This window comes from Castor canadensis, chromosome 14, assembly GCF_047511655.1.
Source record: "Castor canadensis chromosome 14, mCasCan1.hap1v2, whole genome shotgun sequence".
Classification (NCBI taxonomy): Eukaryota; Metazoa; Chordata; class Mammalia; order Rodentia; family Castoridae; genus Castor; species Castor canadensis.
The window spans coordinates 101328369-101345130 of record NC_133399.1 but is presented as its reverse complement, the minus strand read 5'-3'; the positions used below and the strand labels follow the sequence as shown (position 1 = coordinate 101345130).

The 16762-nt window shown below is 41.1% G+C and overlaps 1 protein-coding gene across 3 annotated transcripts in view; it reads right to left on the bottom strand.

Annotated features, from left to right (window-relative positions):
* Positions 1 to 283: 283 nt before the first annotated feature.
* Xpo7 (exportin 7) overlaps positions 284 to 16762 on the bottom strand; it is an 85509-nt gene continuing 69030 nt past the window's right edge. For all 3 annotated transcript variants that reach the window (XM_074055127.1, XM_074055128.1, XM_020177565.2), the window contains exons 17-28: positions 16223 to 16286; positions 15714 to 15822; positions 13841 to 13947; positions 10647 to 10735; positions 9745 to 9852; positions 8624 to 8706; positions 7892 to 8106; positions 7198 to 7336; positions 5226 to 5386; positions 3751 to 3849; positions 3139 to 3266; positions 284 to 1967 (exon numbers count right to left, since the gene is read on the bottom strand). In XM_074055127.1, coding sequence (XP_073911228.1) covers positions 1874 to 1967; positions 3139 to 3266; positions 3751 to 3849; positions 5226 to 5386; positions 7198 to 7336; positions 7892 to 8106; positions 8624 to 8706; positions 9745 to 9852; positions 10647 to 10735; positions 13841 to 13947; positions 15714 to 15822; positions 16223 to 16286 — 1396 coding nt within the window. In that variant the 3' untranslated portion in view covers positions 284 to 1873. The remainder of the gene's footprint in view (positions 1968 to 3138; positions 3267 to 3750; positions 3850 to 5225; positions 5387 to 7197; positions 7337 to 7891; positions 8107 to 8623; positions 8707 to 9744; positions 9853 to 10646; positions 10736 to 13840; positions 13948 to 15713; positions 15823 to 16222; positions 16287 to 16762) is intronic.

Below are 16762 nucleotides of genomic sequence, written 5' to 3'. Positions count from 1 at the left end.
GCTTGCTAGGCAGGCGTGCTATCATTTGAGTCACTCCACCAGCCACTGAAACTAGTAAAGAGGTAGAATGGATGCACTTTTACAGCTATGGGTAACACACTGAGCCAATCAAACTTTTAAAAAGAAGTATAGTCAGACTTAGTCCAATGAAAAACAAGTTAATTTTGTAAGGCTGAGGGGCCTATTGTTCACTGGCTTTTAAGAATGCATGTTTCAAATATCTTCACGTGTTTAGAGTGAGAAATGTCCCTGGACACACACTACACTTGATTGCTGAAACCAGTCAGTAGAAACCATTGAAGTTTATTGGCGGTCACAATGCTTACACTGTATGCAGCAAACACCCTTACAAGTCTATCCGCAACCTGATCACGCAAGAAAGGATTCACCACACAGTCGCCAGAGGAGAAGGAAAAAAAAATTAACAGGCTTGTTTCTGGGGGCAGAGGAGAGAAATAAAAATAAAACCTAATTGATGAGTGTCCCATGGGCAAGAGCTGAACTAGAGATGTGTACAACTAGCAGCAACAATTGTGGAAAAGTACAAGGCAAATAGCTTTCTCCATTAATTTTCCTCTGTAGGTTAACTTTTAATATTCAAAACATTTATGGTTTTCATTTTATAAAAATGTATATTTTTCAAGGGAGAGAGAATGTTAAATACTTCATGCTAGGCAGACCTTGTTATTAAGAACCCCTCCCCTGTAGTAACTTCCTCCAGTTCATACATTCATGAGTGCAGGGTACATACATAAATATCCACACGCACACATCCGCACACACTGCCTCGAGGGCTGGGGAAGACAAAAGTAATGGCCACACATGGTTAGGCCTCTGGTGGACTCATCCAAATTGCTCAACAGGAGAGCAACAAGCTCAGTTACTTCTCTCTGGTCTCTACAGAGACTAAGAACCCTAAATATATAGTTAAATCCAACTTTTAATTTTTTTGGCTGTACTGGAGTTTGAATTCAGGGCCTTGCACCTGCTAGGCAGGTGCTCTACCACTTGAGCCATGCCCCCAGCCCTAAATCCAACTTTTAACAGCAAGAGGCATCTGTCTGAGGATGAGGGTAAGCAAAGTGGGAGAAAGGATGGAGATAAGAATACCAAACACTTTTAGCTGGAGTTATTTGTCACTGCAAGAGGCCTGGGGACCTAGGGCAGCATCCACGGTTAAGCGGGAGGGATGGTGCTCTGGCATGGCTTAAAGTTCCTAATAACAAGGGTTAATACAGCAACAAGAAGTGATCATTTTGAGGGTGAGGGAAGGGCGTTAAGAAAAAATATACATTTGGAATTTTTACTTCTTTCTTTTTGCCTCTCTACACTGTGTCACTAAATATATCTCTGCACTTTCACACATCCTTGTTCAGTAAAGCTTCAGGCCACCAGAACACACATTTTCTTCACTCGCCATACATAACCCCTCACATCAGCATTGGTGCACTAGACTCTGTAAAAATTTTTCAGTCACACTTTTTTGTTTTTAAACTTGAGTCAATATAAACCTTGTTCAAAATGTTATGAAAAAATGTACATGTTTATACAAGGCAGGTTGTGGCAGGACACTGGGGGTTCTCCCCCCTTGGGTGGCCCCAGGAGGAGGGGGCTGGAGTCTCAGGTATTTGTGTCTCTGTTTCCTCCCACCACCCTTTCTACCCAGTCCCCCAGGAACCAGCAGCGCCCTGCCCCCTAGTGAGTGCACGCACACCCCTATTCCCTGGGGAAGCAGCAAGCTGACCTCTGCCATTTCCCCCACATCCCTGGAGGAAGGAGCCAGGATCAGCCAGGCCCTCTCCCCTGCAGTTGTTCACCCCTCTGGGCCAGACCAAAGGGACGCTGCTCTGTACAGGTAGAGTCCAAAGAGCTGTCAGCTCATCATGTCATTGCTATTCACGCCGTAAGTGGAGTTCTTCATTGAGTCATTGACTTCTCGACGGAATGCTGACAGGTTCTGGGTGAACCTGCAGAGAGGGCGCATGTGGGTTGGGAGAGGAGAAAGAAGGGTAAGGTCTTTCCCTAATTTTTTTGCCCCCCCAGCAGAGAAGTGGCAACAGAGAAGCAAAACAGGAATTGATTGTTTCGGTTAATCTGTCTTAAGACTGTGAGGGAAAGTTGGCCTAATTTTGTCCCTATTTCTACCTGGCAACTTCACAGCAGGTTAGAAATGGGTCAAGTCTGGGACCCTGAGGGTCATTTTAGGTTCATAGCAGCACAAAAGGAATCTCACTGAGGTGGGAAGTAACCCTCAAAAAGTGGGTTACAGAAAGATGAAACTGATGCATTTCTCAATGTTAAGACACCAGTGATACAGAGCTGTGTTGCCCAATATGATACCTCCTAACCACATAGGGCTAGAAAGCACATAAACAGTGGCTGGTGGGACTGAGAAATGAATCAAGTGAAATTTAATATTAATTTCCCTGACCACATTTTAATCATTTTTATATTAAAAAGCCTTAATAAAAATTAAATAAAAATAATTGGAAAAAACCCAGATATCCAATTTAGTTATGAGAAAACTTCTAAGTACTTTTGGAACAATCTGCTTATGGGAATCTATTGTGTCAACTACGTATTTATGAGCTCTAAATACAGATGAAGACTTTCCGATGAAAACTTAGCATCTGAATTGAGGTATGCCATTAAGTGTAACATACGCAGTATTTTGAAGACATGGAACAATGTTGACACTCTCAGTTTAGAAATATTGGTTATATATCGACATAATATTTTATGTCTTTGAGTACTGGGGTTTGAACTCGGCTTTGTGCTTGCTAGGCAAATGCTCTACCACTTGAACCACACCACCAGTCCTGACTGACATTGTATTTTAGATAAATTGTGTTACACAAAGTATTAGAATAAAGTTTGCTTCTCTATTCTTTAAAAGTGGTTTTCTTTTCCCTCTCTCCCTTCCCTTCTTTCTTTTGGTGCTGGAGATTGAACTCAAAGCCTCACATTTGGTAGGCAGATGCTCTACCACTGAGCCATGCCCCTGATCCAGTGGCTTGCTATTCTATTGGACAGCACTCCAAATAAGGGTGCACAGAGACTTTAAAGGAAGGGCCCTTGTTCAATCATTTGAAAAATAACAATTGCTCAGGATTTTTTGGTAGGGCCCTCTGCACTCACCTGTCTCTGTTTTTTGTTAGAAGATTCCGCTCGATACCTTCCATCAGGTTTTCAAAACACAGATGCATGGCCTGCTGCTTCTCTGGTGGCTGGCTGTTGACGATACTGTTCCTTAGGTCAGAAAAATACTGTAGGGCAGGGATTGAAACAGAAGGTAAGAGAAAGTGGGGAAAGGCAAATTAGCCTTCTGTCACGTGTAGATTCTTCAAAGAGGAATGGAATGCAGTGTCCTAAAACCAGACAAGCACTTTCAGGATAATGTCTTCCTACTACTTAAAAATCAGTAATTTTTAATTTGCAAAGTACTTCTTTTTATAGGCATCTCAAGACTTGTTCATGGCAAGAGTTTATAGATCTGCCAGAGCTAAAACTAGAATTTGGGTCTGCTATCCAGGTACAGTTTTTCACTTCGGTGTCTTTTCCTTTTTGTTGTCTGAACTGTTATTCATGCTGACCTCTAATAGGTAAGCAGGAATAAGACATGTTCAGTAAATAGGTCATGTTCCCTTGTTTTCCAAGTGTTTCCATAGACTTTTACAGTGCTTAGGAAGTGACAGCCAAGTGTGGGCCTATCACTTCCTCTGACTTGCTCCAGAAAGCTGGCTCTCCTACCTTTTCGTTAAGTAGTATCAAGCCGAGGAGGGGTCGGGACATGGACCACTGATTCCTACAGTCTTCAAAGATGATGATGTTCAGCACCGTGGACAGCATCTGAAAATGGAGAATGGGAGGTGAGACACAGTTAGAGTGTGTCTGCCCAAGGTAAGACAGACTCCAAAAAAACAGCATGTTAGGTTGAACGCCTTGTCTGTGTAGGGTAAACCAAGTATTTTGAGACACTTCATTTTTGTCTTCTATTTCAAGGTAAGGTTTTAAGAAACTTCCTTTCCTGTTCTTTAAACTGATTTGACAATTTCATTTACAAATGGACTTTCCAGTTCACTCTGTCTTGGGAATGGGATGGGGGCCAAGCAAACAAAATTTCAGTAGGTTAAACCACCTTGCGCTATTAATTCCAGGTACTCAGGCCTCAGAGGAGATAGCTTTATGACATTTGTAGATGTGAAGCTGTAAATTATTTTACTGACCCTTTAGAGAACAACAGACAAGGGTAAGAGACAGTAAGATACTATTGGCTTAAATTTGAATTCTACTCCTCTCATTTTCTTACTTTTTTAGTACTGTATTTGTGCAAATTGCTTCAAATATTACTTTTGTTACATGCAAGTAAAATGCAGACAGACCTATGGTCTGAGCTCTGTGTGGTCAGTTAATCTCCTGCATTCATTTCTTCTTTGTGGTTGCTGGGGATTGAGCCCAGGGCTTTGTGCATGCTAGACATGTGTTCTACCCCTGACCTTTATCTTGTCCTGTCCTGCGTTCTTGTTTGTGCTGTGCAAATGACACAAGCCATAAGAGGCTGAATACGCTAACTTGCACTCCATTTTCAGCAATGGCGATGCAAAGTATTTTCAGGGAAGCATGACAGTGCTCATGTGATAGGACCAAGGTGTAGGGGTTGGTGTGACATTCAGAAGGACAATTTAGGCTGGGTGTAGCGATGAATGCTTGTGATTTCAGCTACTTGGGTGGCAGAGACAGAGGACTGAGGTTTGAGGTCAGCCAGGGAAAAGTTAGCATGAGACCATATCTAAAAAACCAAAAGCAAAAGGAGTGGGTGTGGCTCAAGGGTAGAGTGTTAGCCTAGCAAATCTGAGGCCCTGAGAGAGAGAGAGAGAGAGAGAGAGAGAGAGAGAGAGAGAGAGAGAGAGAGTGAGAGAGAGAGAGAGAAATTGAGAAAAGAGAGGATTCAGAATTTTTTTTTCTTTTTCAGATTTTCTATATCCAATGATTACTCTGTAAACTCAAAATCCATTGTAGAGCTGGGATCTAGCTTAGCAGTAGAGCACTTGCCTAGCATTTGCAAGGCCCTGGGTTCAATCTCCAGTATGCAAAGAAAACAAAAAATTTCTCAAAATCCACTAAGTTTTAAGACAAGAACTTCGCCTTAGCAGTGAGAACATGGTTGACATGTTATTTATGCCCATCAGCTCACTTGGCCACTGGCTCAGCAGAGGCCTCCTTACCTGTTGGATCATCTCTGGATGCTGCTGCATGATATGCAGGAAACGGTCACTCTCCTGGTTCAGTGGTGTCGTCCTCTTCTTAGTGCTACGAGACAGTTGCTTGAAGAGGTATGTCACAATGTGGTCCAGGCAGGAGCAGCAGCCTGTGCATACCATGGTATCTGGAAGAAAGAGGGCCAGGTGGAAGAGCAGAAATATTGCACTGCTGATGGTGACCTGGGTAAACATGGATTACCCTTGGCTGAGATCCCACAGGAGTTACTAGTTAGACGAAGAACTTAGTCAAGGCCACTACTCAGGATGTTAACTGTTAACTTCTCACATTTTTTAATTTTATTTTATTATTCATATGTGCATAACTTCTCACATTTTAAATGTGGTAACAGATAATACAAATAAGTATTTAAATTACTGGCTTAATAATTTTGAATGTGTCTTCTGTTTCATAAATAATCACAAATAGTTTACATTCAGCAAGTGCTTCATTTATTTCAGATACCATGCTAAGTCCTCTACAGGTATTATCTCTAAATTTATCCTCTTAAGGACTCCAAATAGGTCTTCCATTTGACACACAGGGAAACCAGTTTGGAGAGGTCAGGAGACTCCTAAGACATCTAAGATCACACTGCTAGAAATTAAAAGAACTATGATTAGAATCCCAGAGTATAGGGTGTGATCCTATGCTCTCAGTTACTGGGGGATGTTGTCAAACCCAGTCTCATACAGTCTATGAATATCCACATTTACTACAACAGGCTGTGTACTATATAATCTCCAAAGCATCATGGAGAAAGCCACAGTTTCAACTATGCCATTTTATCAAGGGAACACAGCAGAACAACATAAGGGCCAAATACTGACTAGGCGAGGTCATAGGGTTAAGTAACGAATACTTGAAAGAGTAAACAACTTTCTGATTCCTGAGGAAATGACAGAAATAGAGAGGGCTCTCTATTCTTAAGAAGATACAGGGCTGATGGAGTGGCTCAAGTAGTAGAGCTCCTGCCTACCTAGCAAGCATGAGGCCCTGAGTTCAAGCTCCAGTGCCACCAACATAAAAAAAACAAAAAACAATCTCTTGAGGCAAGGTCAGATATCTTGACTGGACTGTGCCCCGACATAAGTTAAGTGTGGTATCACAGAAGTGACACAAAGATGTAGATAATTCACAACAGATATACCAAAAGTCATTCTGTGTGCATTTGCAAATACAATTTTTTTTGTAGCTGATTTATTTTTTGTTTTACTCAGCTTAATATAAAGTGTGTTTTATTCTCTGAAAACACATACTTCTTAAAATTTCTGGAGGTAGCCTAGAATCAAAATAGTTGACAGGAACAAAATGGACTATGATGGAAAAGTAGGGAGCTGGTTGTGTACAAGCCTTTCACTACTTCTTCTATGTCCCTCAGGACATAGTCTAAATACCTAACTCTGGCTAAGGGCACCCAGCTTGATCTTCATAGTTGCTCCTGCTTCTCTCTTCAGCTTCATTTCATCCCTAGCTTTTCTGCATTCGTGTACCAGCCATCTGGATTTCCTGGTTCCTTCTTGCCTACAGGTGCTAGCTGCTACAGGAACCTGGGTAACACCTGTCTAGCTTTTATATGAATACTTTGATGCCCCATCTTCCCTGACCCCACCTCAAAACCAGGAGTTTAGGTATTCTTCGTCAGGGCTCCTGTAGCACTCTGTACTCACCCCCGTCATAGTATGTAAAGTAAGTATGATAAACAGCAGGTATCTATTTCATGTGTTTGTTTCATCCACCAGAAAAGCTCCCTAAGGAACAGGGACTATGCATTGTTAACTACCATATCCTCAGTGCCTGGTCCTTAGGAGATCAGTAAGTATTTGCTGGATGAAAATGTACCATGGATATCGTGCCTTGTTGTTAGGGCCAACTCCTCAAAGCAGTATCCTTCTGGACATTGCTAAGTGGTACAAACCAGCCAACCCAGGTGCTTACCAAGTGCAGTAAGTCCTTCAGAAATGGAAGAGAGAATGTACATGATGACATGAGGTTCCAGGCTTGCAATAAAGTTCATATGGTCCTGGGTCAGGACTTCCAGTAGTGAATAGTAAGACTGGCTGAGCTTGGGGTAATCCTGTGGCAGAGGAAAAGGAAGAAAATCAGTGTAGGCATTTCATGCTTCAGCATGAAGGAGAAGGTCATAAATAAAAGTTTCTTTCAGTTGTGAAAATAAGAAGGCTCACTTGTAGCAGAAAGGAGTAAGCTTGTATTGCCCCCTCTTCCCCCCCGCTGCAGTAGTAGGGTTTGAACTCAAGGGCTTCATGCTTGCTAGGCAGGTGATCTAAACCTCCAGCCCTTTTTGCTCTGCTTATTTTTGAGATAAGAGTCTCTCGTTTATGCCCAGGGTTGGCCTGGACCACACTCACTTCCCATTGGTAGCTGGGGTGACAGGCACATGTCACCACACACAGATTTTTCTGTTGAGTCAGAGTCTTGCAAACTTTTTTGTCTGGGTTAGCTTTGAAATGTGATCTTCCCAATCTCTACCTCCTGGGTAGCTAGAATTATAGGCATGAGCCCCTGGTGCTTGGCCTTGTAGTTTAAGAGAAACATCTAGTCATGGTCTTAAGTGGAAAAAAGACTGAACATGATAAGGGCCAAGACACTGCCTCTGAGGCTTAGCGCTTACCAGTAGGTCACTGTGGGGAATAGAGAGGAGCAGCTTGATGAAGGTCTGTAGAGCATTGTCCAGGGCATCGTCTCCATAGAGACGGAAGACTCCAAAATTGACATAACTCCCACTGAGAGCAGCCTTCAGCATGGAGAAGCAGATGGAGACGCCCTTGAGCTTCAGGGCATAGACCTGATCCTTTGGCACTTCTCCAAGTGTCAGGATGCGATTCCCTGAATAGACATTTAAGACAAAAATGTATTCAACCACGTTAAGAGTTGACTTTTCTTTTGGAGACAGGGTCTTTCTACGTAGCCCAGGCAGACCTTGAGCTGGCTACCTTCTTGCCTCAGCCTCTTGTAAGTGTGGGATTACAGATGTTATCACCATACTTGGCAGTCGTTTTTTCATTGCTGGCTGTTTTGCTTTTCTTTTAAAAATTATTATCATGTTACTGTTGCACTAAGGTACATTGTGACATTTACAAAGGTTCTTACAATATATCATAGTTGAATTCACTCCTCTACCATTCTCCTTTATCCTCCCCCTCCCTAATTGATAGATTTTATACCAGCTCAACCCTCTTACTTCAAAGGCATACACATTTGAGCACGCTCCTGGGGGAAGCTAGTACTCTAATACACATGTATAAGGAACACAGCACTCCTGGGAGTTCTGTCCTGGCTAATGCCAGGACTAGCCTGACACCCCATGCTGTATTTCTGGGGTGTGCTCCTCTCAAGCACCTACCATACATTGTTATCATCTTGCTGGTTTCTCGGAAGAGTAAAATGCCATTGGGGGAAGAGACATCAAACTGGAGCCGCTGGGATCTAAGCGGAGAAAACAGGACACAAAGTCAAAGGTGTTTTCTTGGAAGACTGGGGTATTTTGGGGTCTCACTGGAGTACCCTGTGTGACTCTGCACTAAGACTGCAGACTGCCTATCCGAATGAGAGAAAAAAACAAAATTTAAACCAATGATGTCACTTAGATCTTGAAGCCCAAGATGATACACTCAAGTTCTGCTGCTCAAAAATTAAAACATTTAAAACAAAAAAAGCAGAAGATAAAATTACTCATAAAATTCTTAATTTTAGCTCATCTTAGTTTTGAGTTCCTGTCTCACTAACTTTTTTGTCCAGGCAGGCCTTAGACCACAATCCTTCTATTTCTGCCTCTGGTGTAGCAGGGATTACAGGTGTATGACACCATGCCTGGCCCAAAACGAGTAACTCCTGAATGTAAGCCTCATGGGAGGTTATGTCATGAGTATTGCCCACCCCTTACTATGGTACTTTTATAAGTTAATTCGCTCAGATGTACATGAGAAAGTGATGCACATACCTAAAATCCTATCAGTGTTAAGTGGCTGGCCCTTTTCTTTTTCGCCATCCCTAAATTGTTGGGCAAATTGAAAATTTGGTGTTTTAGAAATTGTTCTTTAAATAACTTACTTAAGAAAGGGTACTTTAATATATACCATATCCTCAACTTTCTCTAGTCTGAAATGTGATGGAGAGGGCACCATAATCAAATGTTAACAACTTTTCTATCTGTGGGTAGGGAAATCAGAACCTTGGCTGCCAAATTTACCTCCTGTTAAGAATGGATACCCTGAGACTTTAATAGGTGACTTATTTCCTACAGGCAGTTACTGTTTTGTGAGGCTGGTGGGGGGTGGGGATAGCGGATATGCTTTTTTCAAACTCTATCTCTCTCATACACACAGACACATACTTTTAGAATTTTTCAAATTTGATAGTTGTATTTCTTATTAGCTCCCACAATCTGCATGAGATACAGCAAATTCTCAGGGCTTTTCATATAAAAGGGCAGCTATTTCCTTTAAACCTCTTCCTTTTGCTTACCTGTTATGAACTAATTCAGCCATCAGCTTAAGCACAGGTGTGGTACAGGCTGGATCATGGTACCAGAGCTCAACTGCCCGCTGGAGAATGGGCATGTAGGATGGATATCTGTAAATGAGCAGCTGAGGACGAAATTCTGAATCCAGAGAGATACAGAATTTAAAGTATTTTTCTCAATAGTATCTAAATGTAAACTCAAATTATAGCTCTCTATTGTCCTACCTCTTGCTTGCTAACCTTGGAATCTATCTACCTAAGTAATGCTAAAGTGAGGGCTGGTAGAATGGCTCAAGTGGTAGAGCACTTGCCTAACAAGCATGAGACCTTGAGTTCAAACCTCAATACCACCACCACCAAAAAAAAAGCTAAAGTGACTGTTTATCCTTTAACCTGTAATATGCATCAAATAATACATTTTAAACTTATCATATAGTGCCTTTCTTCTGAAGAACACATGTGCTTCATATTGTTATTTATCCTTTATCACTGCTATAGTGTGATAGGAGACCAGCTGTTTCCTAACTTTAGAAGAAACAGAGGTAACCCAGTCAGTAAACAGATTTCCTAAGTTCTGAAAGTTATTATATATATTATTTTTTTGTATGTAGAAAGAAGTCTTTTTAAATGTAGTAAAATTTACATTCAATAGTTCTTCAGTATCATTCAGTTCCACAGACATTTGTATCTGGGACTCCAAAGACAAATTGGGAAACAATCTCACCATACCCCAGTCTCTGGTAACATTCCATTAGACCACCATGCAATGGAGTCTACAGGACATATGGCAGACCTCCTGGGTAACTCTTCATCTTCTTGTGTTCCCCCATACCCCCATGATTCTATTACCCAGTCATACTCCAGTTAAGGCTTATGTAGTACGTTCCCAGTTTGAGTAAGGATACATCCATTCAAACAGCATCATGAAGCTGGTCTTGGCATTGAAGGCGAAAGCTATCCCTCTCAGGTCTCTCACTAGGCCAACTAAAGTTCGCTGTGGCAGAATGCAAAAATATGTTAAAATAAAGAAAAAAACAAACCTATAGACATTTGAGGGAAACTGCACACATCTGTCATCAAAATCTTCATCCCACAGGTCCAACAAATATTCTTTCCCAAATATTCTGAAACAATCTTTTCTACGATAGAATGGAATCTTTTCACTTGGAAGATTAGTTTTGGAAAGCTTGTTAGGTTGAACAACCCTCATAAGAAAATCTGAAATCTAAATGCTCCAAAATCCAAAACTTTTTTGGGAGGGGAGAGTGGGGGGCATGTTGGGGAAAGAACCCAGGTCCTTACAATGCCAGGCAAGCACTCTACCATTGAGCTATACACCTCTAGCCTCACCAAAATCTACAGTTTTTGAGTGCCAACATGCCTCCAACAAGTAGAAAACTCCATACCATGTGAGTTTGTTTCATGAACAAAATTATTGGGCTGGGGAGATAGCTCAGTGGTAGAGTACTTGCCTAGTGTGTGAGGCCATGGGTTTTATCCCTAGCACTGCAAAATAAAACTCATGCACAAAACTACTAACAGTATGTATAAAATCACCATTAGGTTATATGTATGAGATACATATGAAACTTAAACGAATTCTGGGTCTAGACTTGGGTCCTTTCCCCAAGATGTCTTCTTAATATATATGCGAATATTCCAAGATCTGAAATCCAAAACACTTTTGGTCCCTGCTTTTTAGACAGGGGATAAATAACCTGTGTTAATAAAGTAGTATGGTTTGTGGCACATTACAGCAAAAACAGAGCTAAGTGTCACATCCTCCCTCTCACCACTGGCTCCAGTGCTGGAAATCAAACCTACTGCCTCACGTATGCTAGAGAAGTGCTCTACCACTAAGCTACACTACCATTCCAAGACCAGCAAGTTTCTAAGATAGTAATAAATCATATGTAAAATGTGGAAAAACAAAATATCCATTCAGAAAGGCAGACAAAAAGGCCCATATGAGAAAAGGCAGAAGAGCCATATTATCCTTTAAAGCATCTCAGATTCAGACCCTGCCAGGAGGAAAACAAGGGGAATCTACAAGTACATTCCCTGTGGGTTGGGTGTCTGGAAATAGGACTAACCCATCTAACCTTAAAGCTATAAAGTACTGAACTCTTTTACAGAAAAAAACGACTGAGACCTGAAGAGGCCAGATACCTTGCCCATGGTCATGAGGCTAGGTGGAAGGAAGGCAGAGATTAGGACTCATATAACACACATCAAAACTCCAAGTTTGTCAAGAGTGGTTCACGCCTGTAATCCAGCTACTTGGGAGACTGAGATCAGGAAGATCATGGTTTGAGGACAGTATGGGGCAAAAAGTTAGCAAGACCCCATCTCAACAAAACAAGCTAGGTGAGGTAGTACAATGCCTGTAATTCCAGCTACATGGGAGGTGTAGGTAGGAAGATCACAGTTCAAAAAGGAGACGGGGCATGACTCAAGTGGCAGAGGACCTGCCTAGCAAGTACGAGGTGGTGTTTGAACCTGAGAACTGCAAAAAAAGACTCCCAATTCAATATCCTTTTTCTCAACAGAACTTTTACTAGGGTCCTACACAGCAGTAAGATTACTTTTAAAATCTAGCTGCCATCAATATGTACATATCCCCAACCCATTTGGCAGAAACTTCTGGATTTCTGTGAACAGGCTACTTTAAGCAAACATAGAACTGTTCCTGAGCTGATACCATGAGCTTAGCTTTCCAGTCTCAGACTAGGTAAATGTAAAAAACTTACTACATGGGACATGACAAAGGTGACTACTGTAGCCCATGGCCCAGGTGGTTCTTTTGGGTAATTTTACTTGCTTTGTATGGAACTTATATGATGAGAAAAGCTGATATTTAAGTCTTTTTAATTTAAAAAATTTTTCTTTGTGCCACCCCCCCCCCCAATTTATTTAAGTCTTGATATTGGTTGATACTGTAGCTTAAGTTACTGATGTTCTACAATAATCCTTTTCACTTTGAACGTTACCTGTCTCAGATCTCAGAGCACAAGTTATAAAGGGGAGACTAGATTCAGGGGTGTTGTCTTCTATATTGCTGATTTAAAGATGGAAAGCTGAGAGGCTTTTAAAATGCAGGTAAAACTGGGCATTTGTTCTGGCAACAGCCCTGGCTATTCATGCGTCAGGCTTGGTGCCCTTATGAACACTGCAAAAGGCACCACTAGTGTTAATATCATGCTGGTGTCTTCTGATTTTGGCACAGGTATCTATAGATCAGGAGAGTAAGTGTGTGCCAAGCAAACAACAATCAAATGACAGTTCTGAGTCAGAAATGAAGGACTAAAAAATTCCACCCATACGGGAGATCCAACAAAGAAATCTGACTGGAAATGAGAGATTACAAAGAACTGAGTGATAATGAAAGTGCTACATATTAAAACTTGTAGATTCTGAAGATCTGTTTTGCGACAATATAGAAATACTTAACACTAGTAAACTAAACAGGTAAAACAGGTAGTATGGCAGTTTATTTTTTTAACTACAAGTTGGAAAAAACATGTGGAATAATATTCTTAGAGGCACTTACAGTTTTACACAATTATATTGGGAAAGAAGAAGGGTGGAAAAGTTAAGTAGTAGGAATACAGTAAGTCCAAGAAAAACATATAAAAACAAAGGTAAGACTAGAAATGAATAGAAAACACAGATAATGGGACTAAAACAAAGCCAAAAAATATTTTGGTTTTTGCAGCAAGAATAATAAAATTAACAAATCTCTCACAAGACTATAGAAACAGTGAAAGCATTAAAAAACAGCATTAAAAACAAAAAGGGGACATAATTAAAGTGACTAAAAAGGCAGCAAGAAAACTACAAATAGCTTTATGCTAACACATTTGGAAACATACATAAGAAATCCTAACAGCTACTTAAGAATACACTTCAAAATAAAAATAAGACTTTCTGAACTTCCACTGGTTCTTTAATTTCAATATCCTAAGAGTCAAAGAGATTAAGTTAAGAGGTAACCAGTGGATAACATGCAGACAAGCATTATTTTTGGCAGTGCTAGCTAACTTGGGCTCTTCTAGGGACTACCCTCAACCAGAAGCTGATCAGTTGCTGGGTGACTCACCTTTGCCTCTTGCTCGTTGAAACTGTTAGTGCTAAACATCTGGGCCACAGCCTCGAACGCTGCTGTGAGCGGCAGCATGAACTGCTCGTACTGATCTTCATCCTCTCCTGCAAGGGAGACAACCCCAGGTGTGACCCCGATACAAAAAAGCCCATGCTATGCATGCTTGAAAAATAAGACAGGATGAAGATGAGCAGCACCTGGGCAATTCAAGGTGTCACTGTTTTACCCCAACAGGTGTTAGTAATTTAGGAATAAAATAAACATAAATAAAAATGTACACACAGAAGCAGAAATTTTAAACTAGAAAATGACAACCTATCTAGTATAGGGACTCCAAGGTTGAACCAGTTATCAGAGATTCAAATGTGTATAAGGCACTATGCTATCTGTATATTTTGCCTTCAGTGAGAACTAGTCAGTTAAGAATGAACTGAGGTTGGTGTGTAAGAACTAGGTGAGACTCAAAACTTGAAACATGCTTCTGGAGGCTTTATCACATGCAACACTTCTTTTCTTAGCAATCTTTGGTAAACCTAGAAGGTTACATAATGTCATTTTAGTAGGATTAAACCTTTTTTTTTTTTTGGCAGCACTGGGGATTGGACTCCGGGCCTTGAGCTTGCTAGACAAGCGCTCTTACCACTTGAGCCACTCCACCAGCCAGGATTAAATCTAAATAGCTCAAAATTGGAGCATGACTGAGCAACAATTATTAGTTGGCCAAATCTGCTACCATCACCACCAGTGCTACGAAGGTGACCAAGTCCTCCTGGTTCATATGTACTAGAGACCTGGCTAATAAAATCTTTGTTGACTATCTCAGGTGTGTTTGCACCTCATTGTGGGATGGAGGAGGTTATCTGGCCAACAAGCTGTATTTAGGAATCTCAATTCACAATCCTTACTTCATAGATGAGAAAGATGAAGAGAAATTTGCAATTTTTAAAAAATTTTAGAAAGGTTCTTATTTTGTTGTCCAGGCTAGCCTCATACTCACAATTGTCCTGCCTCAGCCTCTTAAGTAGCTGGAATTATGGGCATGTACCACTGCACCCAGCTTGCAGAGAATTTTATTTATTTATTTTTTTCATTTTTCTTTTATTATTCATATGTGCATACAAGGCTTGGTTCATTTCTCCCCCCTGCCCCCGCCCCCTCCCTTACCACCCACTCCGCCCCCTCCCACTCCCCCGCCTCAATACCCAGCAGAAACTATTTTGCCCTTATTTCTAATTTTGTTGTAGAGAGAGTATAAGCAATAATAGGAAGGAATAAGGGGTTTTGCTGGTTGAGATAAGGATAGCTATACAGGGCATTGACTCACATTGATTTCCTGTGCGTGGGTGTTACCTTCTAAGTTAATTCTTTTTGATTTAACCTTTTCTCTAGTACCCGTTCCCCTTTTCCTATTGGCCTCAGTTGCTTTAAGGTATCTGCTTTAGTTTCTCTGCGTTAAGGGCAACAAATGCTAGCTAGTTTTTTAGGTGTCTTACCTATCCTCACCCCTCCCTTGTGTGCTCTCGCTTTTATCATGTGCTCATAGTCCAATCCCCTTGTTGTGTTTGCCCTTAATCTAATGTCCACATATGAGGGAGAACATATGATTTTGGTTTTTTGAGCCAGGCTTGCAGAGAATTTTAAAGCTACTGCATATGAAGATGAAAACTTTGGGAGCATACTGTTATTTTCTTGCAGTTATAGGGAGCATGACAATATGACATGCTCTTGGTGAAATGAGACTGTTATTTCAGATGGTTTTGTTACAGTTGAAACAACGGAAGGCTTCCCCCATATCTAGTATTCTGTTCTCAAATAAAAATTTAGAACAGTGCCAGATTACTTCAAGAGCCTCTGGGATTTACTGCAGTACCTAGATCCACCATGAGGAGACGCCCAAGTGCTGTGTAGAAGGTGGTCCGACACCTCATATCTGTCAGGTTGGACTGATTGTTAATACCCAAAAATGAAAAGTGCTCGCTCTATTGAAAAAAAAGAAAACAAGTTAAAAAGGAGAAAACATAGATTAGAGGCAGAACTCAAGCCAGCAATTTCAGAACTATTCAGCCCTTGCAAGCTAACGGCCCCATGGTCATTCCTTAAGGAGCTAAGGGTATTTTTATTTTAAAAATATCATTGTGGTGGTTACCTACTAAATGATCAGAAATATGAATAGTGGTAGGTAACTTCAACAAAGCTCAGGTCATCCTGACCCCAAAGAACAGCTCTGATGATAGGAAGGGTAATCTGGCAGTGTGAAGGGAGTCAGGGACCAGTTTTGCTGTAGCAGCACCAGGACCTCAATGTAAACATTTCCTTTCTGTAACAGGAAGTGTGTGTGGGTGGCTGGAGAGCAGACAAGAAGGGCCAAAAATCACTTACCGTGTGATTGTTCAGCATGAACTGTACCGCACTAAGCTTCACTAGCTTCCTTACGCTACTGTACGTAAAGACAAAGGAAGAAGGTCAAGGAAATTATGGAGCACTTTCAAGACAGATGGAAATGTTCTAGGATTAAGTACAGTTTACCCAAGTTATTTTATTTTTCTAAACTACCTGCGTGTACCACCGTCAAATAGGAAAAAAATGTGTTCTCTTCTTAGCAATATTTAACTCATGAGTAAGGGAATACTCATGCCAATCTCCTATCTGTAAGAAAATGAGTAACATCCAGATATTTCCCCTCAGAATCATGACTGTCCTAGAGGAGCTTGTCTCGGTAGGGATTCCAAGAAGGAATGTGAAGTCCTAAAGTCCTGCCTAAGGCACCCACGGTGTATCTCGAATGAACTCCTCTCCTATTCAGAATGGCACTAGCTATGAACAATTTCTGGGAGAAAAGTGTCGCTCAAGCAATTTCACAGGGTTTTTTGCTCGTGCTGTCCTGATTATGAAAAGTTGTCCTACAGTAACTCAAACTTT